Genomic DNA, 26,664 nt, shown 5'->3' on the forward strand with positions numbered 1-26,664 from the left:
GTGAACGCGTGTATTGCTTATACACGCGTTCACGTAAAGAAAGGCGTCGAGCACGCAGTGCGCGCGCGTGCGCGCTCGGTACGGGCCGCGAGAGCAGGCCCTAGCGGGTGCGCGCAGCTGTGATTGTTGTGAAGATGGCGGAGGAGGAGGCTGAGAAAGAATACAACAGAAGAGAAGAAACCGTGGCCCTGAGAAAACGCTTCCAGGACTTAACCGCGGTGTTACGAGACAGCGCAGACTCGGCGTTAGACGCCTCCGCTAGCTTCTGCCACGGATTTTGCCAGGTTTGGGTTTTCCATTGGTTTTTGCCAGCTCGGTTTGAGGCAGATTGGTGGAGTTGCATGTCTCCATCATCGCGGAGAAACGGGTTAGCTTGGATGGCTAATTCCGTTAGCGCTGTCCTGCAGACTATCGGTCCGTTGACCGGCTAGGAAAAAAAGCCCAGGCGGCTGAACACACACCGCAGCGTGCTGCCTAAATTAAATATCGAAAACGACACATTTACACAATGCAGTTGGTTTATTAGCGGTACAGGCTTTCACATAGCTGTATTTCTGCTGCAAAAGTAGCAGGTATGTTGTAGTCTGCCAAGCCCCCCCTCCTTCTCCTCCTCCCCCCTCCTCCCGTGATAGCTGCTCGGCTAAAGTGGCTAGCTGGCTAGCTTTTTGTGGCACCTTAACGCTTAATTGCATTGCTAATAAGGGAGGGTCTCGACCTAAAACACGGTCATCCACACAAGCACATGTGCTGCGATCCCAGTTTCAAAACGCTTCGATGTTATTTGTGATACCATTAAACATAATTTACAGTCAAATACTGAAATCAGTTCATAAATGCTACTTCTGCAGTTTCAGCAGCTGCCACAAGATCCCGTGCATGAAATTAATGCAAAACGTTGGTTTTTTTTCCCTCTCTGCATTTTTTTCCATCGTTTTGAGAAAGATATTTCCCTAGGCGTAATTGTGCATTAATAAACAGGAATGCTGTGTTTGTTAAGGGATGCAACGAGCAGATGGTTAAAATTAAGATGGCAGTAGCTAACTAGCTGATCAGTGCTGAGTTGCAGTGGTGAAGACAATTTTTTTTATTAGAATTGGGTCGAGCTGGTCAGAGAATTGGGGCTGGGCAATATGGAGGCAAGGGACTAGTGTTAAAAGCAAGCAAGCAAATAAATAAATAAATACATACATACAGGCATTTATGAGTAAGTGCACAAAGGATATTATGAGAATCTATTTAACATGCAAGCTTGGACACTATGAAAAATCAATGGCATGATAATTTGACAACCCTGTATAACCCAAGTGCCCCACCCCAGCCCTGGAAAAAAATATATAATTAAATAAACTAATTAATTATTGAATAAATTGTTCCAGCTTAGACGTCCCCTGTGTTTTCCCATCTCTTTTTGCCGATGATCATAATTTGTTATTTTCATGACAATATTAGTGGAATGCTTTTGATTTGTTTTGTCTCTTTTTGTTGTGTTCTGTTTTTCTGCCTAAACATTAAGTATGTAACATTTGTGCCTATTGTCCAATGTATGGATTTTCACAAACATTAGTTATCTGGCTTTATTTCAGAGTAAAACTGTAATGTACCAGGCTAAATGGCTTGTAAATGTACTGGGATATAGGTGATCCTGCGAGGTTAAGATAACGTTTCTTGTTTGAAAATAAAGCCGGGCTTCAGTTTTGCCCTGTCGGAAATCCCAGATCAGTTTCACTTTTCACTTTCCTTGAAACTTTTTGTAAGTAAAGCTCTGAGTTAGTAGGACTCTGTTTGCAATCGAGCAGAGAAGATAACATGGTACTTTTCAGTAAGGTATGAAAGACAAATATATATTTTTTTCTTTTTTTTTCTCACAAATCATAGCCAACCATTTTGAAAGCTGAGTATTAACTATGTAACTGATTTTTTTAAACCCTTTTTTAATTTGCATAAAATGCAATGAAAATATGTATTTTTTTTACACGAACATTGACATTTTGTTTCCTTGTAACATTTAAAGCAGTTGCTAGTGTGACTGTTGCTTGCATCACTTTTCAAACAGAACAGACTTAAAAGACAAATAATGCTGTAATTACAATTGAATGGAAAACAATCCAGCTTCAGTAGTGCAATGGAAAAATACTATAAAAAAGATAAAAACCTCTGCTTTAAAAATAATTGTAACCTTTAAAGGACATGCACAGCTAAAAATACCATTTTTGTAATGTCACCTTTTTTATAATGACACCCTAACGGTACCCCGTCAGTGTATAAGGAAGTAACGCTTTACCTTTATTTTAGGCTTTGTCATCAAAATGTGTGACAATGTGGTCTTCTAGTGTTTGGTCAGTGACCCATTTTTTATTTATTTTTTGCCTCTGTACTTCAGCACAATGGCTTTGAGCTAAGATAATGACTGAGGATAACATTTAGAATATTATTTGCAATTTTGGTTTGTGTGACGCATGAATAGAAAATATTATACAAATTGCAATCTTTCCAGCAACATGATCAAATACCAGATTTAGAGGTGGAAGATTTTAACTGGGAACTCTTGTTTTTGCAATGCTACAATACAGTACCATTTTTCTCTTCTTCTATCAGATACTTGTGGAACATGGAGGCCAGTGGAAGTCAGAGGAGGATCCGTTGCCGTTGCTGGAGATGTACACAGTGGCTATACTGTGCTTTGCCGAGGCCACCCCCTTTCTTTACTCTGAATGTGAACATGTCACGGTTGTCCTTGAGAAGTTAGCTTTGTGAGTACAAGTAACCTGAACATGATGGGTGTATTGTTGTGCATAAATTCACAAATTTAAATTGAATTTTCATTGTATTTTAGGAGTTGTCTGGATTTTCTGCTCTCATTCTCGGAGAACGTACCATGCACCCTGTGGGAAGAATTTCAGTCTTCTGTCAAGGTTAGACAATATTTATTTGTTGGACTTGATATGTTCTATTTGGAGAAGCGGTCTAGCTGAGGCAAACTGTGTCTAGAAGACAATGCGAGAAGGGGCAGTGCCTTTAGGTTTAATTGTAATGTGAATAAAGAAATTATGAAGTAACTATAAACATATGCAGTGGATAATTATATAAATTCAGCTGTGCTTTAATAGAGTTTTGTAGAATTTGTGGCAGTAATAGAAAACAGAATTTCCATTTACTAAAGGATGTAAATTTTCTCATGATTCTCACAGGTGGCACATGGTATTCTTCAGGACAGTGGGAATTTGCAGCTTAGTACACTGATGGCTCTGGCTAATGAAAGTGGGGTTTGGACCAACAGCACTCTGTGTCACATTCTGTCAAATAACATGCCTGATGTTGAAAAAGGTAACACCTTGTGGCATTTGTTGTACTTGCATGTTTAATTGTTGTACTGAATTTGTGGATCAGTTGTAAGAGCGGGTGGTTCTATCAAAAGTTCAAGGTTTATTTATATAAGTTCATCTGATTATTTTGTACTTTGTAATTTGTTTGTTCACAGTGCATGAGTTCCTAGCTCGGGAAGGACCTACACTTCTTGATATGCGTATAAAGCACCTTATCAAACAGAAATGTGTGGAAAAAGCGGCAGTGCTTGCAAAAACATGTGCAGAGTTTCCTGTATTTGGTGTAAAGAAGAATTTTAGGCAGATTTACCTTGTGTGTCTGTGTGAGACAATGTCACAAGAAGATCTCATGCAAGAGGTTAGTTTTTCTAATGTCTAGTATGGAAAACTTAGTTCTTATTCCAAACTGTTCTGAAACAATTGAGATTTCTTTTTGGGCTTTATATTGATTTAATGTGTCTTTGTATAACTTCATGAAAGAACACACAGTCAAATATTTATTCATATAAATGTAAAGTTTTTGTAGATATCACACATTATCACAATTCAGCATTTTCAAAGTGCAGTTGTTTTCCAACATGTCCAAGTAATATTTTCACCTATCTTTTTCAGATAAAGGAGATTGATTGCAAAGATGCTTTGGATATGATTTGTAACTTAGAATCTGAGGAAAATGAAAAAGGTGCCCTAAGCCTTTGCACTGCTTTCTTCAAGCGCCAGCTTCTCCAAGGGGATGTGTATTGTGCCTGGTATGATCCTTTCAAGATTTAATAAATGTATTGTGCCTGTGGGTGGCATGTTTTATGCAACCATTCTCTGTGTGAAGTTTATTTATGGGTGCTCCTTATTCCAACACCTTATTATTAGTAGTATAAAGTTGTTTCTTATGATTAAGTTGAATCATTCAAAACTATTTATATTTTTTATGTATAATATTCAAACCCAAATTTTACACGAGCTTAGTTTCTGTATCCCAAATCACATGTACTTCCTTTTATTTGTGAAAGAGAAAAAAAACATTGCATTGGCTGTATATACAGTATATATTTTGCTTGTGGCTCTTCAGAAACTTGTGATCTGTTGTGACTAACATGCATTTTTTAATATTTCTTTAATCATTTTATTTGCCTATATTTTAAGAAGACAACTTGAGATCAATGGTTTTAATTTAACTTGCAGGGAACTTACACTGTTTTGGAGTAAGCTGTTGATACGCCTTGAATCAGTACAGGCCTTTTTGGATCAATGCAGACTGTTAGCACAACTATCTGGCAGTGTTTACCATATTCTTCTTCTCATCAAAGTTATCCAAGCAGAGGTAAAGACTTCATTTCAATGAATGGACTAAAAACAATCGCTTGAATATAATATCACAATTCAGCATATTATACACTTGTTTCTTTTCAAGGTTCAGAATGAAGGACTTCCAGTGTGCATCGAAATGTGCATTCAAGCTCTGAAAATAGGAGTGAGTGACAATGAAGACTGCAACACAACCATCTGCAAAACTATTTCCTGCCTGTTGCCCTTAGACTTGGAAGTAAAGCGAGCATGCCAGTTAACTGAGTTTCTTGTTAAGCCCACTGTGGATTCCTACTATGCGGTTGAAACACTCTTTAATGAACCTGACCAGAAAATTGAGGAGGAAAGTCTCCCAATTCCAAATTCACTACGCTGTGATTTGTTATTGGCCTTGAAGACACAGTGGCCTTTTGACCCCGAGTTTTGGGACTGGAAAACTCTAAAGCGTCATTGCCTTGCTCTGATGGGAGAGGAGGCATCTATTGTGTCCTCCATCGACAAGTTAAATGACAGTGAGGAAAATGAAATGCTGCTAGGTGTTCATGAGAATGATTTCAAACATCTGGATTTTACTTTTAGTCCAACAAATGATAGTATTGCCATTGAAGCTGAGAGAAAGAAAAAAAGGGAAATGAAAAAGTTAAGAGAAAAGGGTTTTGTGTCCGCAAGATTTCGCAACTGGCAAGCTTATATGCAGTATTGTGTATTGTGCGATAAGGAGTTCCTTGGGCACAGGATAGTGAAGCATGCATTGAAGCATGTCCAAGATGGTATTTTCCGTTGTCCGATATGTACTAAGACATTTGAGACGAGAGCAATTCTTGAGCCTCATGTAGCATCACATGTGAAACAGTCGTGCAAAGAACGGCTTGCTGCTATGAATACAAAAGACAAAAAATCGAGTTCTGACAAACCCTCGTTGACTGATAGGAAAGAAGTCTGCAGCAAATTGGCTGTAAATGTTGGTCAGAATGTTGGTCAGAATGTTGGTCAGAATGTTGGTCAGAATGTGTGCCCTACCGTTGTAGGAACTTCAAACACTAATTCTAGCACTGCTGGAAACGCTAAACCTAAAATATCCTCTCCAAAGCGAGGGAACCCTGTACGTGATATTGAAAACACTGAAGATTGTTCTTGTCCTGTTACAAGCTGTCAGAAAGTATTCAAGTACTTCAGAAATTTGGTCGCACACGTTAAGGCTCACAAAAATGAAGAAGAGGCTACACATTTTCTTGAAGTACAAAGCCAGAAAGCAATTTGCCAGTATTGCCGCCGACAGTTCGTTAACATGACTCACTTAAATGATCACTTGCAGATGCATTGTGGCGAGAAGCCGTATTTCTGCATTCAGCTGGGATGCAAATGCAGCTTTAACTCGCATGCTGAACTTCTCATGCACAGAAAGGTGCATTCAGAATTCCAGGCGCAGTGTATGTTTCCAAACTGTGGGAGAGTATTCAGTGAAGCTTATTTACTCTATGATCATGAAGCACAGCACTACATCACGTTCATCTGCAAAAATGACAATTGTGGCAAGATCTTCTTCTCTCTGTCCCAACTGAATCTACATCAAAAAGAGCACATGGGTCCCGAGGGCACCGAAGTCGATGGCGTAAGCCTTCAAACTGAGACAGAGACCCCAAATTCTTTGAACATAGAGCAGACAACAAACCAAGTCATTGATGTTCCACAAGATTCTAATCTACAGAACATGAAACGCTCTGAGAGCGTGTTCATCTGCACTCATGGCTCTGTAGAAGAGGCTGATCGCTCTTTATGTTACACAAGTGAATCATCAGTCACACATGACCAGTCACCAGCTAGGGACCCTTCTGTTGCTCAGACTAATGAGGCATCTACGACTCCAAACACAGATTGTGTGACGCAGTCTGGTGATGATTCTGAAAACCAGATTACTCTTCGATCATGCTATGTGAAAGTGATGCCTATTCCAATCGAATATGATGATTCTGTTTTCTTGCATGCTCTTAAGAGTTCTGAAGATATGAATCAGTCCGTTTTGAAAGATTCGAAGCTGTTTTGCTTCACTTGTAAACAGTATGCACCGGATCAAGAGACATTCGATTTACACAATGGAACAGCAACAGATGCATATGAACAGCAATGGTCACAAAATAAACTGGAAAACGCAGAAGGAAACCTCATTCACGTCTGTCCGTTTGAGATGTGCACGCGAAAATATAGCACGTCAAAAAGTTTGTCAAGGCATGTTAAAAACGTGCATATCGAAGCTTTTGAGGAGTGGAAGCTTTCAAGGAAGTACAAGAGGATTGCAGAAATTGCTGCAAAGAAATCTGACCCTAAACATGCAAATTGTCAGACTTCCAAAAAGCGGATAAAGCCTTCTACAAAAGCAGGTCCTGGCCAGTTTCCAGACGTCCAGCAGGTGAAGCTTCAGGCGGATGGTACAGCTGCAAATCCTGTTCCGCATGTTTCTGCTCCTGGAAACGCACAATCATCTGGTGCCAAATTTTGCCCTCAGTTTGGAAGAGCTCAGAATGAAACTCCACTAACTGAGACTCCGCTCATGCAGCCACAGATAGCTCAGCCATGGACTTCAACTTCATTTGATGGATATAATTCTGATTACTCTTTGCAGAATAACTTTCCCACAATGATCATGCCTGATGGCGTACAGCAGGCTTATCCATTATACCTATCAAACACTGACCTACTGTCAGAAAGAGACGTGGATTACGCTCCTACTTCATCTGATGACGGGACCACACTATCGACAGGAAACATGGATTCACACATGAGTGTGATGAATGAAGCTTCTAAATATGTGTCGAACTCCTTAAGGGTGTTACATGCTCTTAATAGTGATCAGACATGTGAAATGTCACAAATGGCATCAAATGAAGAACTTGGATATATGCAGATCAGACAAAACAATAATAGCGTTGCTACAACCGATGTTAGTGATTTGCATTCTGTGCCAGAACAGAATTTCAACCCATATTTTTCATCTTATCCAGCAGAGACATGTTCCACTTCAGAACAACCTCGGTTAAAGCCAGAAAAAGAATACACAGTCAGTGATGCTAATCCGCTGTTCTCATCAGAAGGTAAAACTCAAACCCATTTTGTATCGCCAATTTGCAAAAAAGAACCAGAATGTTTTTCTGTTTCAAATGCCAGTACTACAACAATGAAAAATGAACAGAATAATGATGTAGTGGCACAAGAAATGTCCCCAGTGACAAGTGAAGACATTTCTTGTGGTGAGAAAAGTGTTACAAGTCCTGGCGAAAGCATAAAAATGAAGAAAATTAGATCATCAAAGAGGACTAAGTGGCCTGCAATAATAAAGGACGGAAAAGTCATTTGCTGCAGGTGTTACAGGGAGTTCACCAGCACCAAGTCCCTTGGAGGACACTTATCTAAGCGCTCTCAGTGCAAACCGTTGGATGAAGTTGATCTAACTGCTGATTTGCCTACATCATTTCTTGATTTTCTGAACGATCCAGATATTTCAAGCATTCCGATCCCTCTTCCAAGAACCGACCTGCAAGGCCAAGATTCTCAGTCACTTGTACAGCAGCAGTCCGAATCAGAAGTCCTCAATAGTAACAGTTTTACAGACATCGATAGCCCAAATTACAGTCTTCAAAACGGCCACCTGTCATCTGGAGACGCATCTGAAAGTCCTTTTATAGGCCCTCATAATCAGAGTGAAGGTTCTTCAAGTGTGCCATCTTTAAAAATTCTTGATTTGCCGGAAACTGACACTGAAAAGAACCTTAATGCTGAAATATCCTCTACATCCCCTGTTGAAGATGGCAACATTTTAGAAATTGAGCGGGCATTACAACGCCTAGATTTAGTTGATGGAGTCAACCAAGACACCCTGAAAGTTGGAACACCTGTCTTGCAAAATCTTACACCTGTCACTAAAACAACAACCAAGGCCTGTAATAAGACAAAAAGTGAAGCAGAAAGTCAAGAACTTAAGAATGTTCTTAAACCATTTAGATGTACTGAACATAACTGTGTCTATGGTGCAATGACAAAGGAAGCCTTATTTAAACACTTAGTCAGAGTACATGAATTTACTGAAGAAAAGGTAAATGAACTGAAGAGAAACCCAGACAGATTATCACCATATGTTTGTCACATGTGCTCGAAGACATTTACCAGAACCACAGGCCTTAAAATCCACTATAAAAATGTACATCATTTGTCACGGGAGGAAATATCTAAATTAAAAATTGGCCGACAGAGCAGAAAACCTAAAGTGTCTAACTCTGCATCAAAAGATGAGCCTAAGAACCTTGCCAGCCCTCAGACTGTAACTTTAGGCACGGCAAGCTCTAATATAAAAAGTCAACCAGCTGGAAAAAAGCAATGTCTTCATCAAGTTGCCCTAACAAGTAGTGCCAAAAGTCCAGCTACAGCTGTGTTACAGAAAAATCCAGGCCCAGTTATAATCTCAGAAGAGGATTTAAAACCCCTGCAGGTTCCGTGTCGCATTGAAGATAACTTAAGTGTGCAGAGTTCAACTATAGATGTTAAACAAGAACTAGCAGTTGGAAACTCTATTCCTCTTGAAAAACACTCTGTTTTGGAGCAAGCTACCAATTCGTCATTTATACATGTGGGAGAAAGCATGACCGAACAAACGGACAAGCCAAAAAAAACGAAACCTAAAAAAGAGAAACCACAAAAAAAGATTGTTCCCAAAGTTGAGTCTCTTGAGGCAACTGATGATGTTAGTTTGTACAGGCCATATCGGTGTGTCCATGAAGGATGTGTAGCAGCTTTTTCTATACAGCACAACCTTATTCTGCATTACAAAGCGATGCATCAGTCCGAGTTATTAGACGAAGCGAATGAAAATGTCAGTGGTGATCATGGTGCTGGTCCTACTCGTGTCCATGAATTCAAATGCCAAGTGAAAGAATGTTCAAAAGTTGTCTCTAAAGTTACAAGCTTACTCAAGCACTATCTTTTGCTTCACAGATGCACGCTAGAAAAAGCTAGTGCTTTGCTGTCTGGTATTGAGGTCGGGAAATTCCAGTGTGATCAGTCAAAATGCTCTGCAAATTTCACATGTCATCTCAAATACATTGATCATATTAAAAATGACCACAAAGCAATAAGAGTTTCTGCGGATGGAGATTTTGAAAGTGTTGACCTCACTTTCAAGTGTGAATACGAGGGTTGTGACAGGGTCTATACCACAAAGTCAAATCTTTTACGACATTTCATGAAAAAACATCAAGCAACTTTTGAAACCCTTAAACAGAAACAAAAAAAGTGTGAGGCAGAAACTGAAACTGCGAAAACGCTTGACGCAAATCCTAACGATGGGAAGGAGAATATATCAAGTAACAAGGTCAAACTGAAAAAGAAAAATTCAAAAAAAAAGGAGGAAAAAGCCCGTAATCACTGGACAAGCTTCGGAAAGCCCTCCTTGAAGTCCATGGATGAGGCATCTGCCATGTGCACTGGCCAGTTTCCTCTACAATACCCATGTATGATTAAGGGCTGCGATTCGGTCTCAAATACAGAGCGTAATATAGTTACACATTATACTACTCATGGTCTCTCAGAACGCTACATTGAGAATCAGAGAAGCCATTTTATATTCTGTAAGAAAAACTCACGATTAAGGAACAAAGAAGGAAGCAAAGTGGATGAATTTTCGTCAGACACGACTGAGGGTGAAAAGGCTAATTCTGATGAAAATACTGATCTTGTTCAAAGGTCTGATGATCAGCAGGAGGTGGAGCCTTTGGAAACAGTTGATCCTACCCCAGAGGCTGAGCCCTCAGAAAAGGAAAATCCTCAGCAAATCGCCGAACCAACACAAATGACTGATTCTCAGCAAAATGCTGATCCTGTGGACTCTATGGTTATTTCCCAGGATCTAGAGTATGAAAACAAAGCTCCTCCTAAAACTGAGCAACAGACTTTGGCGAACCCTACACCCGCCCCAGTACTGTTGAAACGCAAAAGGGGCCGGCCACGAAAGTCAGAACAGACACTAAAAGTTGCTCCGGAACGGAGACAAAGTCTTAGACACACCACTACAGATGGCAGTGATGTCACAAAAGTTTTGGAATCTACATCCAACTCTGTTGCCCATTACCAGGAACAGACAGAGAGTGGAGTTGCACAAAAGCTTTTCAGTCCTTTAGGGTTTAAGGCATCAATACTTAAATTATTTGAAGAGCCTCCGTCGACAAATACTTTCAAGAGGAAATCAACTGAAAGTGATTGGACTGATAAGCCATTAAAACGAAAACAAAAAAATCTAAATGCTAACAGGATCTATAAAAGCTCTATGTTTCTGAAGAAAGGCAGGGACCAAAATATGGTTCATTTTCGAAATCCTCTCAAGCTAGAGTCTGTCAATAACGTTAAAATTGTTATGGATGGAAGTTTTTCCAATGGTGCTGATCTTTTGCTGAAACAACTTCAGGACATGCGGCCTACAGTCATCCTGAAAAAGTGGCTGTGCAGTTGATGACTGGCTGTGAGACTGATGTCTCTGTCTCTTTTCAGAGCTTTGCACTCAGGATTAGATAATGTTACATGCTGCAGACAGGTACATCAGCTAACAGTTTGTCTGAGGTTTTTCGAGCATTTCATTTGATTTGGAAAGACTGAAAAGACAGATTCTTATACAAAATATTAATTTTACATTTTGAGATACCATTATGTACATTAGGGTTTAAATGTTATGTAGAAACATATTTGTATTTATGAAGTCAGTTCTCTTTTAAAGCTTAGCATTTGCTAAATGTAATATTTTACACACATGCTGAAAAAAAAAGTTTTGATATATCCCTATGGGATCCGTTTCTTTTTTAAGTATATATTTATTTTTTACTTCACTGTAGTGTATAGTAATGTATATGTCTTCCACACAATATTCAATAAAAGTAACCTGAATGCTTTCTGTAAATGACAGCTGTTATTTCTTTCAGAGCTGCATAACCAAAGCTAACGTTTATTGCAGTGGTATTCTTTTCTACAAGCCCAATTAGTAATACTAAGTATTAAAGCTTAATATATTTTTTTTATCTTTGGTAGCTGTAGTTGCTTGCAGTAAAGATGTATTTCCCCAGTTTTATTATTATTATTATTATTATTTACACATATAAGCATGTATAATAAGCATGTGCCATCATTTCTCTTATAAGGGAGCGACCATATTGCCTACTCTTCACTTTAGGAATATCAAAAAGCCAAACATTCAGCTACAGTTAAAACAAGAGCGCTGCACTTCTGGATGACCCCATTACACACACACACATTTATAATTTACTGTAGCCTATCCATCTACAAGGTTTATTTTTGGGAGGTAGGAAGTAATCAGAAAACAAAGAAGAGGAAACCCATGTGGACAGAGGGATGATCTGCAAACCTCAGGATCTAACTGGGAATACTGGAGTTGTAAGGTGTCGGTCTGTAAGCTTGTGAAAAAAACAACAATGTTCGGTTCTCAAAAAGCCTGAAGGTCATTCAAAATAAGAATGAAGTGTTCGTTTAAGATAGTAAATCGAACTCATATTATGTGATGTATTTTTTGGTACTATGAAACAAAACATGGTTGATCTAACAACAGAGGTTTACTGTAAATGAATTGTTGCAAATCCTTCTCTCTGTTCCCCCACCCAAAAAAAAAGGGTGAAACTAGTCAAAAGGCTGAGTAGCCCCTCTAAAGTAAGCAGCCAATGAAAAAGCTGATTGTTCATTCGAAAGCGCACATCCAATTAAATGGCTGAATATTCCCTGGAAAGCAAACAGCCAATCCAAGGTTTGTATGTCTCGCTTTATGGCTCCATGCTGCCTCTACTGGACAAAGCTGATCATAACACCACAGCACTCCATCAAACATATCTGACTTCGTTGTCTTCTAAACCGTGTACGCGCACGCACCCGAAATTCAGACAGCTTAGCTCACCACGTAGCCGGAAATATAACCGACTAGCACAAACCTTAGTGAATTCCTTGCTTTTCATGATCTCTACGCTCTTTCTGTGTCATAGTGCATACGTCAGAAGCGCGGGAAAAACAAGAGGAAGTGGCGTCGCGGTATCCACATCCGACTGATAAAGCATGGCTACTTCGTCAGTATCAAAGGTAAAGTTTTAAACACATGTATCTTCATAGGTGCGTTTGGGAATTTCACGGCACTTATATCGTTATGACCGGTGCAGACAAGATTGTGGGCTACAAAGTAGCGAAGCTTATTTTATAAACGAGCTAACTCGCATTTCCACCTTAAATGAGTGTAACTGCTGATAACACCTACAGAATGATCCCAATCCGTCTTTATTATTACCGACACAATTATTTCAATTAATTAAGCTGGACTTGTATCATATACCCCTGTTGTCCAGTTGCAAGAGTTGCCAGGGTACTTTAAGGGCTTTTAAGCTCCTGTGTAAATAAGAAACATTTGTGTTAATAACCGTTTTCCTTTCTAAAAGTATCATATGCTGTTTAAAATAATTTAAGGTTGTCATATTGTTTGTTTGTTTTTGGGAAATTATCATCTTGTCTTCAAATCGAACTGGTGAAACTGTTTGTGTTGATTTCTGCACTAATTTACTACCAATGAAGAGGCTTAGACTGTCAACTTTCACTTAAAATACTGTGGCATTCACTCACTCACTCACTCACCTGTACCGCTTCATCCTCTATACTGGGTTGCAGACTAGAGTCTATCCCAGGAGACTTGGGGCATAAAGCGGGGTACACCCTGGTGCCCCAAACCATTTTAGGGTGCACATACAGTACATATACACACACTCATTCAAACGCTACAGGTAATTTGGGGACGCCGATCCTCCTAACCTGCATGTCTTTGGACTGGCGGAGGAAACCCATCAAGCACTAACAGCAAGCAAACTCCATGCACACAGACCCGAGGTGCAAATCAGCCCGGACCATGGATGTGCAAGGCGACAGCTAACCACTAAGCCACTGTGATGACAACTTTGGTGTTCATTTATATCTAATGCTTTTTGTGTTTGCGTGCCAAGGCAAGATTTATGTTTACTTAAATAAGTTTTATATTGCCCTGTGTTATATATTTGAGTTTTACTCATTAATCACTTGGCGATTGAGCAGTAGGTAATCAGTACCTGAATCTTTATCAAGTGTCAAAAAGGACATGGTCATAGTTATTACTTTTTGGGGTCACACAGAAATAAAACTTTGACATTGATAACTTATTTCTTGTGTTTTTAGGGATGCTTTGTTTTTAAGCCAAGTTCTAAGAAGAGAAAAAGGACTGCAGATGCAGGTAAGTAGAGGGCAAGCAATTAAATAAAAACTGCAATGTGTTAGTGTTTATTTTGGTATATCAGCCATTCAGTGGCATTATTTCCACAACACCCTTATTGTCATGCAGTTTACTGTTTTTGTTATTTTCATGATTTTGATCAGAAGACTACTTTATTGATGGAAATGATGACTGCGTATACAGCAAAGAACGCTTCAATACTTGTCAAAGACTTTGGGAGAAGATTAAAACAGACACTGAGGTTTGTGACATTTAATTTTAAAGTAAGATATTGTATTAAGTAAAGCAGAAAAACGCCACCACTTTTTAAATCAAATGCCTTGTTCCCTCTTAAACAGATTTTGCAGGATGACCTGAATAAGAAAATATTGGATAGCCTTTTAGAATTCATAAAAAAATGTAGCTTAAGCTTTCAATCTAGAGCCAATGATTGGGCATCTCTCATGAGAGCCAATGAAATACCTACAGCTGCCCTAGTACTTGGTATGTGCAAATTTTTAAGTTCATAGTTACAAATATAAATATACAGTCTGTTAAAGAAAAATTAACCCATAAAATTTCTTTTCGTTAGGTGTGAATGTACCGGATCATGACATGACATTTCAGAGCCTATCGGACCTCTTACGAGAGACTGTAACCCCCTTTGCCGTTTCTGTAGAGGCAAAAGAATGTGCAGGTGTCCTGTTTACTTTATTTAATACAATTTTGTGGCATTCATATGGCATTTTATAAAAACTTAAAAGCACTTCATTAGGAACATTATTATTATTATTAGATTGGCCCATGTCTCCATGATTTTCTGTATGGCCTTGTTGTCACATGATTGGCTGATTAGTGAGTGCATCCCATATGATTACATGCATGAACTGTCCTGTGTTGACACAGCTTTGAAGAATTTAATGCAGAGAGTATTAGAAAGATTGATGGGTGCTGGCGTGTCAGTGGATAATGATGATGAAGACGACTCTAATATGACTTTACCACAAAAGAGGGTATCCTGCTCCATGAACGCACTTTGTCAGTGGTATAAGACAGTCACAAAGGTACGAAAGCATATCAAGTCTAATTATTTCTGGACGTTTCTGTGTCTACCAATGTTAATGTTTCTATAAATAAAGCTGTAAGTTATTTTGCTGCTAGACATAATGAGCTCATTGTATTTGTGGCTTAAATAGAATGTGAAGTCACCAGGGAAGAACTGCAGTTCAGTAAACAACTACTTGGAGACCCCACCAATTTTGGTGATTTTTAAAGATTTTGAAGCTTTTAATCCACGTGTTCTTCAGGACTTTATTCTTATCTGCAGGTACATATATTCTTTTTTTCGTTTATTAAATCTTGTTCTGTTTGTTACTTCGTGTTATAGAATTTCAATTTTCTATTAATGCACTTTTGATATTCCAGAAGGGTTTTTCTCTACCATTTGTATATACAATGTTGTTAAATTACAGTGTATTTTGAAAAATTTGCATATTATGAAAAAGTTAATTTGCTTTCATAATTGAAATCTAAAACTGTCATATTCTAGATTCGATTCGGGAATTTTTTGTTTTTATTTTGATGACTTGTTTTGTATGAATAGTTATTAATTTAAACTCCCAAATTAAATATTAGAATATTTTGAGATACTAGATTTTCATGAACTAAAAGCTTGAAATATTTCATTGTAATTAATCTATAATTTAATATAATTATAAGATTCATTTTGAAATGAAATTCAGAACGAGAACGACCTATTTTATGATTAGAATTTTTCAAGATGCGCAGTGTATCATAAGGCAAACCAGTTATCCACATTGCAATTTGTACATGCACTACTGTAGTTACCACTATAACAGTTTACAGACAGTAAAAGGTAAAATATTTGGATTCTGAGTGCATATTTGTTTTGCGTTTCCTTGTAGCTTGCATGGATGTTGGAAATTGTGTTTAGAAGTTAGTCGTATATTACAGTTGGAAATTATGCTGGTATTTGTTTTCTCCGAATGAATCTATAGATATGTAATCTATATTACATGTCTTCAGTGTCTCGTTTTCTTGTAGCTCTGCAATTAAATAAAATTTTTGACATCAAAGATAATGTCCATATGGTTGAACTTCTTTGTAGTCTTTTAGTATTGATCATAGAACATTGCAACACAATGCTGTAAGTATAAGGTATGCTCTAAATAATGAGTTGCCCAGAGATCTAAAAATGTCATCATGGCTTTTAGTAAAAAACTGTCTCTCTACCAAGTGTTCCAAGGCACTTTACAAGCACAAAGTAACTTTTATTTATTTATTTTTTTTATCACCGAGTAGAATACTTTGCTTTCTGTCATAACGTTGAAAGATCATTGTGGCATTTCTCTTTGTTTTAAGATTCATTTGATGTTTCTATTTTTAACATCCTGTCGCAGCCCTTACCAGTGACATTTACACAATAATTGGAACGCAATTTATGTCATTCCGGAAAAGTAATCTCGCTATTGCTCATCTTGCTTATTTATGTAATAAGAAAAGGATGTGGTGCATTTTGTCAAATAATTGTAATAATTGATGAGTAAATGTTTTTGAACAGTCGGTACATCCAGGTGCTTCCGCTGATCTTTGTCTTTGGCATTGCCACGTCTCCCAGCACTATTCAGCACGTGTTGCCACACTCCGTCTCATCTCTGCTGTGCATTGAGCTCTTTCAGTCACTCTCCTGTAGCCAGCACCTTGCAACAGTTATTGACAAGGTATTAGTTATTGACAGTTAGTTCTTACATAATTACTGATTATCTCATACTTTGATGATGATGATTATTATTTTGCTTTGCAGCTGATTTTGAGCTTAAAGTTTCCATTTAAGCTCAGTGGGAAGGTTTTACAGGTGCTGGTTAGCATTTTCCTGTATCATGACTTCTCAGTCCGCAACTTCGTTAAAGGCCTTCAGGTGAGCCGATGCAACAACAAAAATGTAGATTGCATTCTGATTTCTGACCCACTAGTACACACATAGTATGTTGATATGCTGTGTCGAGAAAATATGCTTATTCTGTTCCAATCATAGTTGGCCCTGTTGGAGCACTTCCACTCACAGCCCCTCAGTGTGCTCTGCTGTGAGAAAAAGGACTTTCTGGTGTATGCACAGAAGTTGCGCCACCAAGATGTGGAGATGATCCGTCAGCTACCCTCTTTCATGAGGTGACACATTTTCTGTAGTCACTGGAAAGCAAAAGTGTGCAAAATATCTAATTGTTTCATGATGTATTTTCTGAAAAAAAGTTGAACAAAATGTTAGTGAAACACAATGTATGGGATGTGATGCTTTTTAGTTGCTTAAATTCTCACTTTAAGCAAAAAAAGTCCATCTCTTTTCTTACCTTTCTTAAAGGAGATGAGGTAATATTATAAGGTCCTTCCTTTATTTTTCCACTTCAGTGAAAGCTTTTATACTTAAATGTTTAGGCAGACCACTTTTTGAACAGTGCTTTATCTGACTCTGAACTTTCATCTTTAGATATGTAGAGGCACAAGATGCACAGGAACAGGTTCAGCTTCTCACCAGTGATGAACATGTAAAGGTACTGTAAGCGTAATAAATGCTGTAGTAAATTCATCTATTAACATGTATGTTTTAAATGATTAATTTAACTTTAAATAAATTCACTAAACAAGAATTAAATAAAGTTAAATATTACATGAGCATGATTTGTGTCCTTTTTTTTATTTTATTTTTTTAGGCAGTGTGTCAAAAGTTACTGAAGGATCTTAGGAAATACCATAAGAATTACTATCCTGTCCTCCGCTGTCTGCACACACTGACAGCATCTCTGCCTAAGTATCCTCTGGGAAAACAAGTAAGATCCTGAATAACATTAAGTGTCTACAGCTAAATGCTCTTAAATTTACTGAACAGGTCCCTTTTTTTTTTTTTTTTTTAGATACGAGAACTGCATATATCCTGTTTGGAGAAGAATATATGGGAGACAAGTGAATATGAATCTGCAATGCAGCTTCTGAGGTAATGGATTATACCATGTGTTTGTGATCTCGTGCAGATTTGTGTTATAGAAGATAAGTGGATAAGCAGTCTCTTGTAATTGGAACACATGCAGAAAATCAGTCAGTCTTGAGAACTTAGGACAAAACATGTCCAGCACATAGTTTTTTTCTATAAAATTCTGAAACAATCTTATTTTAATTAAGATCAATTATATTAGGTGAATCACTTTGTTCTTTGTTTGTTCTATAACCTGTTTAACTGCTTAGGTTCTTGTAAGTTTGATACTTTTTTATATTTTAAAAATTTGATATTGATACTGCTGTGGTCACGGCCATAAAATGTTAACACCATCAGTCCTAAATTATGTTAAATTTGGGGTAAATATTAGTAAAAATAAAAAATTTTAAACACTAAATATGCATCTAACAAATTATGCAAAAACTGGATTCCACATACATTTCAGAAGTTATCTAGCATAAGTGGAATTTTGCCAACACCGTCAAGACATTAATGACAAATGTATCCAAAGTAGGTTTTATTTCACTACTTAAAATACTTCTTACATTTTCTTCAGCAACACATTCATTTAGTTAATTTTCTGGTAAAATGTAATCATTGTTTTGTTTAAAGCATAATTCATTGGTTTAAGAGGGTATGCACATACATCATCCACACTATATGCTATTTGGGAAGGCCAGTACAATAAAATAATATAGTTAATATAGTAATAGTTTTGTATCTGTAAAACTTTTATCTATCAAAGATCACTTCTCTTATCACTTGCTAGCGGTTACTCGCGTACATTAAGTTTATCCGCAGCTTTGTCCACATGCGGAGCGGAGCATGGAGTGTGTAGTTTCCAATGTTGTGTCACAAGCGCTTTCTCTGTAACACTCTTCAGCCTCATACAGGCCCCCGTAGCCCTAAGCTTGGCTTAAAGTACCCATTATCATTGCAGACGAAGCAGCCTACTCTAACATTCATTGAGGAATGCATGTGACATGATCACATATAATTTAAAGGATGATGATTATTCTGCCTACTGGTACAGTCGGTGAGGTACATCTGTGACGCGTCAATGGCAGCAATGGAAAATGGCCATGTGGCTCAAAGAGTTTAGATCCGTGGTTCTTAAAGTGTGGGACGCCCCCCACTAGTGGGGAATACAGACATGACAGGTGGGGCGCAATAAACGGTAGGGAATTAGTGGAAAATAATAGGAAAGTACCTATTCTAATTCATGCTTTTCTTTATTGACAATTAAAAATCGGGCACTTGAAACTAAACAATCACACGCAAAGAAATGGATCATTAATACAAGTAAATTAAAATAACATAGGAGAAAAAGTGGAACCATAGTGCAACAATAACGGTTTAACGTCGGCATGTTAATTGCAGAGGAACAATATATAAGGAAACATTCGGTATTATATATGTTATTTTATTTATTCCAATGTGTGTGCTGATGTTTCTGTATTTTTGTTAAAAATTAATATTTAATCAGGCAGTACTAGTCTGGCATTTCTAGTTTCCGTTGTGGCAAAAAAGTTGCTTTTTGATCCTTCAGGCGCTGAACAGAAGGGAAGATCAATTTCGTTCTATGCTTTTTGTTGGTGTGCGGCATTTTGCGATGATCCCTAAATCATTCGTTGCGCTGTAGAGAATAATGTAGTTTATGCTTTGAAACATGTATAATTTAAGCCGGATGTAGCTTGAAGACAATGTAGAAAGGAAATATATGTGGGTATCCTATTTGCGGGTTTATTTACGCAGCTATTGAATTCGGACATGCGAATATGCGAATATAAAACTAACCGGATCAGTAGCGTACTGTATGTAGTGAGCATAATAACATCAATGGATACAATTGTTACATGGACCACAAAAAAGCAGGCGATTCAGTACTATCAGCCTAATCAACCAAAAAGCCAGCCGAAAGAAAAACATGATGAAGCCTACTGTATGTTGCGCTTGGATTCATGGTGGGGATGATGGGGGCAGAGGAGAGACCCGTGTGTTTTTTTTTGTGTCTTAAACCGCTGGCAACAGACAGCATGAGATCCAACAAATTAGGAAGACACTTAGAGACAACACACCCCAGTCACGTTAATAAGCCACTCGACTTCTTTGAAAGAAAGCTCTAGATAAGTGACAAAGTAAGCCTGTTATAACAATTGCACGTGTATTTTATCTGTTTTGAACTTGGTGTTATTTGATCTTATTGGTTTAGCAATTGATATTTCAATAAATGGTAAACTTGGCCTTGAAAATTGTCAAGTGAGGCTTGAAAATTCGCCCACCCCTCAAATGTTGAGAACCACTGGTTTAGATTAACCTTCCTAGGTAGGGGTGGGCGATATACCGGTAGACACGGTTAAGCGGTCGAAATTTGTCAACCGATAAAGATTTTGGTCTATCGTCTTAATCGCGGTTGAAATCACGTGATGTTGCACGTTACGTAACCATGCAATACACATTCACTTCTATGGGAAGCCAAACATATATAAAGTGGGACGAAACTGTGGCACCCATTGAGCCGGCGTGGGCAGACCAAATATCCAGACCCGGTTGATCGTTCAAAGTGGTCCAACTTGAGCAGCGCTGCTTGAATCACAAACCTGCGTGACTCTGGTAGAAATAGACCGCGCCGACCATCAAATTACATTTTACCCCGCTGGGATGCGCACGTACAAACCAGGCATGGCAAGGCGGAAACAATATTAAACAGTCCTGACATTTTAAATAAATAGTTTTTAAATAAAAAACAGTGGGTCGCGCAGGTTTGTGATTCGGAGGGCGCTGCTCAAGTTGGTCTGCGCTGCGCGATCCACCGGGCTGCACAAATAAACCAGATCATCTCTGCGCTATCCAGATAGTCACGCTGTATCCGCGCAGATATTTGGTTCAATCAGGTGCTAAGGTTTCGTCCCACTTTTGATGTGTTTGGCTTCACATACACTTCGACAATGGAAGAAGACAGTGCAGCAGCAGTAAGTTTGCTTACATGTGACAAAAAAATTGAATTGTCTGTGGTGTGACACAAATGAGATGAACATGATTTGCAAGGTGCACTGTTAACAAGTGGTGGAAACACGCCAAACCTTTTCTATCATCTAAAATCCAAGCATCCAAACGAATATGGCCAAAGTAAAAGAAATGCGGCAAACCTCAGCAATTCACAGTTCAATTAAAATTACATTATGTAAAACAGTTTCTTTGTGTTTGAATTTTTATTTATGCATTTTCAGATACAAATTGCTATTTATATTGTGATATATATCGTAATTGAGGTCGGAATTGTTTCTACTGTGATAGGAGATTTTGGTTATATTGCCCACCCCTATGATGTTAGGGTAAAAAGATGGATGGTGATGGGCGTGTTGGGGTAAAAAGAAAAGCACATTAAGCGATGGACCCATCATGCATAGTGCCCAATGTACGAGCCTCTGGAGGCACTATTATGATCCGCGGTTGCTGTAGTTGATCAATTCAAAGTTCTGCAAAAGTTATGTGGCAATAAAATGAAGTCACCTGACTGTGTAGAATGACCAGGTTCTCACATCAATGATTTAGTTTTTTCTTACCCGAGACTCAAACTGTGAAAGAGTGGTTCTGGAAACATGATTTTTTCTTTCTTTCTTTTTGCCAGGCAGTGTGTGAATTATATTAAATCACCCTGAACATATTTTAATTGCTTTCTTGCCTTTTCACACTATTTTTAGGTTGCTTGCAAAAGACGAGCTTGTAACAACACTGAAAAAGTGTGGTGACATTCTTAAATCTGGGAAAACAAAGAGAATGAGAAGTGCGTTGCAGCAGCTGGAGGACTACTTTTTCAAATTGGAGCAGTTGGACAGTACGTTTTAACATATTGCAGCTACACACTTTTACTGTCGTAACAGATGTAACTACCAGACCAGTGCACTTGGTAGGTGTACAGTTTCTGGGTTGCTTTACATAAATCGTCACACCCCTTTACCCCATCAATCTACAGAAAATAATTGTAAAACAATCCAGATATATTCAGTGCATCTGAGTCCTAGTAAAGGGAGTGATTGCTAAGTGTATTGGCTACAGCACTGTCTTTAGACTGTAACTTCCTGCACTTCTGTGTGTCTCATAGGTGTTATACAATCTAGGGATTTGTGCTACTGAAAAAGAGTAGTTAACCTCTAACCCATTCTTAGTGGTCAATAACTTCATATGAATTCACTGGGATTTGCCTTTACATAAAACCCCATTGTACACTCTTAGATATGTCTGTAGAAGATCTTAATGAAGAGGAAGTTACTTCACCAGGGAAGGATCTCCAAAAGAAGACTGATCTCTTCCAGCTTCAAAAAGTAAGGGTTTCTCCATCTTACTTGGAAATTCCTGGAACAAAATTATTCTTGGTGAATTTTTAGTAATTAACAGTGTTTTCTTTCTAGACTCTCTTGGAGATGAAAGGCACTAGAAGATCAAAGAAAATGAGCCCGTTTGAGGTGCTGAGAAACGAGGCTCTAGGAGTTATTGATGGCCTTGTGAGGCAAGTATACAAGTTGTAATTCTAAAAGGCAAACAAGTCTATTGAGAAATCTGTGCTGCATTTGATGTAGAAACTATGAAACAGTTAGATCAGAAACATTAGATCATGTCAATTCCTGGTAATAACACAACAGGCTGTGTGATGCAAAAGTACATCTGATTTGTCATAATAGTGTTACATAATGATCTGTTAGAATCAAATAGCAAAGACAGTCTGGGCCTTAAATGACAAGACATATGTGTGATAGTGGGTGCTATTTTTGTTTGCTTGAGTAAATATTCCTGCAACATATGGAAATACAGGTCAGCCACTTTATAAATTCACAGTACATCTCTCCTGCATTTACACCATATGGCTACAGGTATGTGAAAGATCACACCCACCCAAAAGATGAAAGTTGTAATGTTAAAGCATACAGATACATTTTTAAACAGCTGTGAAGTTGTCTCACCAGTGTGCCACAATGACGCACACTGGAAGGTACACGTAATGGTGTCTTCACATACAGTTGGTCATATAATGTATAAACTGCAATCTAGGACAACTGGCCATATACGAGTACTTTTGCGAATCTTTTTCTAACATAGAATACCGTCGTGGCCAAAAGTTTTGAGAATTACATAAATATTGGAAATTGGAAAAGTTGCTGCTTAAGTTTTTATAATAGCAATTTGCATATACTCCAGAATGTTATGAAGAGTGATCAGATGAATTGCAAAGTACCTGCTAAGATCATTTCAGTAATCCTCTTGTTAACTCAGGTGAGAATGTTAATAAGCACAAGGCTGGAGATCATTATGTCAGGCTGATTGGGTTAGAATAGCAGACTTGACATGTTAAAAGGGGGGTGATGCTTAAAATCATTGTTCTTCCATGGTGACCTGCAAAGAAACGCGTGCAGCCATCATTGCGCTGCATAAAAATGGCTTTACAGGCAAGGATATTGTGGCTACTAAGATTGCACCTAAATCAACAATTTATAAGATCATCAAGAACTTCAAGGAAAGAAGTTCAATTCTTGTTAAGAAGGCTTCAGGGCATCCAAGAAAGTCCAGCAAGTGCCAGGATCATCTTCTAAAGAGGATTCAGCTGCGGGATCGGAGTGCCACCAGTGCAGAGCTTGCTCAGGAATGGCCGCAGGCAAGGGTGAGCGCATCTGCACGCACAGTGAGGCGAAGAATTTTGGAAGATGGTCTGGTGTTAAGAAGGGCAGCAAAGAAGCCACTTCTCTCCAAAAATGGACTGCTGAGGACGGGGGCAAAGTCATATTCTCAGATGAAGCCTCTTTCTGATTGTTTGGGGCATCTGGAAAAAGGCTTGTCTGGAGAAGAAAAGGTGAGCACTACCATCAGTCCTGTGTCATGCCAACAGTAAAGCATCCTGAGACCATTCATGTGTGGGGTTGCTTCTCATCCAAGGGAGTGGGCTCACTCACAATTTTGCCCCAAAACACAGCCATGAATAAAGAATGGTACCAAAACACCCTCCAACAGCAACTTCTTCCAACAATCCAGAACAGTTTGGTAAAGAACAATGCATTTTCCAGCACGACGGAGCACCGTGCCATAAGGCAAAAGTGATAACTTAGTGGCTCGGAAACCAAAACGTTGAAATTTTGGAAACTACCCAGATCTTAATCCCATTGAGAACTTGTGGTCAATCCTCAAGAGGCGGGTGGACAAAGAAAAACCCACTAATTCTGACAAACTCCAAGAAGTGAATTAGAAAGAATGGGTTGCTATTAGGGATGCACCGAAATGAAAATTCTGGGCCGAAAACGAAACCGAAATTTTTGGATGCACTTGGCCGAAAACCGATACCGAAACCGAAAATGGCTTCATTAAAAAACATGTTTAAAATATTTTCTTTTTGTTTGTATTAAAAAAAACTACAAATTAATTAAAATTATTGCAACTTTGCTGTCTTCATCTGAAACTTTGAAGTGCTTCCAAACCACCGACATACTCCGTGTTTGATGCGTAATGACAGCGCGAACGAGACGGGAGGATGGGAGAGGCGTCGCGACAATTTCGGCTTTTATTTTCGGCGCTTTCTTACGTTTCGGCCGAAACCGATAATGCTATTTCGCCCGAAAATTTTCGGCGGCCGAAATTTCGGTGCATCCCTAGTTGCTATCAGTCAGGATTTGGCCTAGTCGAATTGCAGAGGTCTTGAAAAAGAAGGGCCAACACGGCAAATACTGACTCTTTGCATAAATGTCATGTAATTGCCGATAAAAGCCTTTGAAACGTATGAAGTGCTTGTAATTATATTTCAGTACATCACAGAAACAACTGAAATAAAGATCAAAAAAGCAGTTTAGCAGCGAACTTTTTAAAAACTAATATTAGTGTCATTCTCAAAACTTTTGGCCAGGACTAATTTTTCTTATTAATTTAGGAGCCACCTTACACCACCAGAGTTGCAGCCACTACATGAGGTTTGCTACTACACGTCCTCAGGCATTCTGCGGCGTCATCTCAATGCAACTCCACGCACGTCCATCCAGACTGCACTTAACCACCCCTTCTACTACCTGCAGGTCATTCATCCTTTTTTCTTTTTTAAGTCTGTTAAAATGCTCCACAGATTTAAGTGATGTGTATTGATTATTGCTGCAAATTTTGCAGAATGCGAACCTAAAGTCAGACACAGGCACAGTTTCCAATGCTGCTCCGGATATCTGCATTGCCTACAAGCTCCATCTGGAGTGTGGGAGGCTCATCAACTTGTATGACTGGTTGGAGGTAAGCCCATCTCTTAGGGACCACACAATATTGTGGGGAGAGTAATGACTGTATACAATTTTGGATATTGAGGCTCTCCATGGTGAATAACACGTAAAAACATGTGTTGTGTTTCAGGCATATGCAACAGTGGCCTCAGCTGCAGAGGGTAAGGATCCTGACTCTGAAGAATATGGCAAAGTGGATGAACTCAAGCAGTATCCTTTAATTATAAATTAATTGCTTGAAGACTAGGTTTGATTACCAGTTTGATGATGAGCTTTGGTCATAAGTAAGATTTACAATCTTTAAATAATCTGAATTAACAATGGCTTTAAATACTAATGACATAATGTGGAGTAGTTAAGTACAAAAAGTAAATGTTAAAAGTGTGAATCGTCCCAGTGTGGTTACAGTAAACATAAGCATGTTCTTAGTGTTTTTCCAAATAAATTAGTAAACCTCAGCCAAGTGATTTAGAAATTAAAATCACCATCTTGACCATATTCACTTCTGCACAGATCTCTTGAGGTCTGGGCATTGACCAGGCCATTCCAAAAACCTTGATTCTTTCATTTTTTAGCTATTCTGATGTAGGTTTACAGTTTGCTTCGGATCATTGTCCTGTTGTCTGATCCAATTTAAACCAAGCTTTTGCTGTCGGACAGATGGCCTCATACGTTCGTCCTTTAGAATACTCTGGTATACAGAGATGTTTGTGGTCAACTCCATGACTGCAAGGTGCCCAGGTTCTGTGACTAACCAAATTGTGACCCCCCCCCTTCCACCGCTGTGCTTGACAATGGGTATGCAGTGTTTCTGTTGAAATGCTGTTTGGTTTCCACAAAACATGGTGCTGGGCATCTTCACTTTTGTTCCCATTTGGCCAGAGGACATTGTTCTAGAAGTCTGTTGGTTTGTTCAGAATGTCATGCAGTTTTGTGAACCTCAGTCGTCCTTTTTTCTTTTTTTTTTTTAAAAGAAGAGACTTGCTTGCAACCCTTTCAAACAAACCATACTTGTTCCGTCGTCTTCTAACAAAAAGTAGAAAGTATCCTGTTTTTTTTTCACTAAAAAGCAAAAAAAAAAAAGTTAGGCCATAAGCTCAGCTACTGTATAGACAAACAACTATGGTTTATATTATTAATAAATAATTTTGCAAATGTATTAATCAGTCTTACTTTGGTTCAGCCCCTTGCCATCAGACTAAGATGACATGTGATAGTGTGCGTTTTCATGTCCACAGTGCAGATTATCTTTGTTAAAAAGTGTCGCTCACACATTTTATGTTCCTCTCTAATGTAGTTTGTGATTCGTAGTACTTTGTGCATTGTCCTTAACTAAACAGTGCTCGTTTCATTCAAGCGGTATCTGAGCTGGAGTTCCTGGGGTTTGTGAAATCAACAAAGCAGAAAACTGACCATGTGGCACGACTGACCTGGGGAGGTTGTTAATGGTGACTTTTTTTTTTGTAAACATTTTGCAGTTGAATAAAAATATTTTTGATATCTGTTGTCTTTCTTCTTTAACAA

The 26,664-nt window shown here is 38.4% G+C and overlaps 2 protein-coding genes across 3 annotated transcripts; both read left to right on the plus strand.

The window, feature by feature from the left end:
- The first annotated feature begins 100 nt into the window (after positions 1-100).
- On the plus strand, positions 101-11,542 carry znf292a (zinc finger protein 292a). The gene is made up of 8 exons (XM_053509750.1): positions 101-284; positions 2,596-2,750; positions 2,834-2,912; positions 3,189-3,324; positions 3,479-3,681; positions 3,936-4,072; positions 4,503-4,641; positions 4,732-11,542. Exons 1-8 carry the CDS (start codon positions 135-137, stop codon positions 11,116-11,118), a joined length of 7,386 nt encoding a protein of 2,461 aa, XP_053365725.1. The 5' UTR covers positions 101-134; the 3' UTR covers positions 11,119-11,542.
- A 964-nt stretch (positions 11,543-12,506) lies between these two features.
- On the plus strand, positions 12,507-26,640 carry orc3 (origin recognition complex, subunit 3). Of its 2 annotated transcripts, none has more exons than XM_053509732.1 (20): positions 12,507-12,740; positions 13,854-13,908; positions 14,055-14,149; positions 14,247-14,391; positions 14,480-14,584; positions 14,794-14,951; positions 15,084-15,214; positions 16,469-16,628; positions 16,712-16,825; positions 16,943-17,076; positions 17,393-17,456; positions 17,616-17,732; positions 17,817-17,896; positions 21,601-21,734; positions 22,133-22,221; positions 22,309-22,406; positions 24,807-24,948; positions 25,037-25,153; positions 25,271-25,350; positions 26,481-26,640. In XM_053509732.1, the coding sequence occupies exons 1-20, from the start codon at positions 12,717-12,719 to the stop codon at positions 26,584-26,586; spliced, it is 2,148 nt and encodes a 715-aa protein (XP_053365707.1). In that variant the 5' UTR covers positions 12,507-12,716; the 3' UTR covers positions 26,587-26,640. The 2 variants fall into 2 exon arrangements, with proteins under 2 accessions (XP_053365707.1, XP_053365706.1); XM_053509731.1 differs by having other exon boundaries at positions 12,508-12,740; positions 14,052-14,149.
- The last annotated feature ends 24 nt before the right edge of the window (positions 26,641-26,664 follow it).

This window comes from Clarias gariepinus, chromosome 13 (assembly GCF_024256425.1).
Source record: "Clarias gariepinus isolate MV-2021 ecotype Netherlands chromosome 13, CGAR_prim_01v2, whole genome shotgun sequence".
Classification (NCBI taxonomy): domain Eukaryota; kingdom Metazoa; phylum Chordata; class Actinopteri; order Siluriformes; family Clariidae; genus Clarias; species Clarias gariepinus.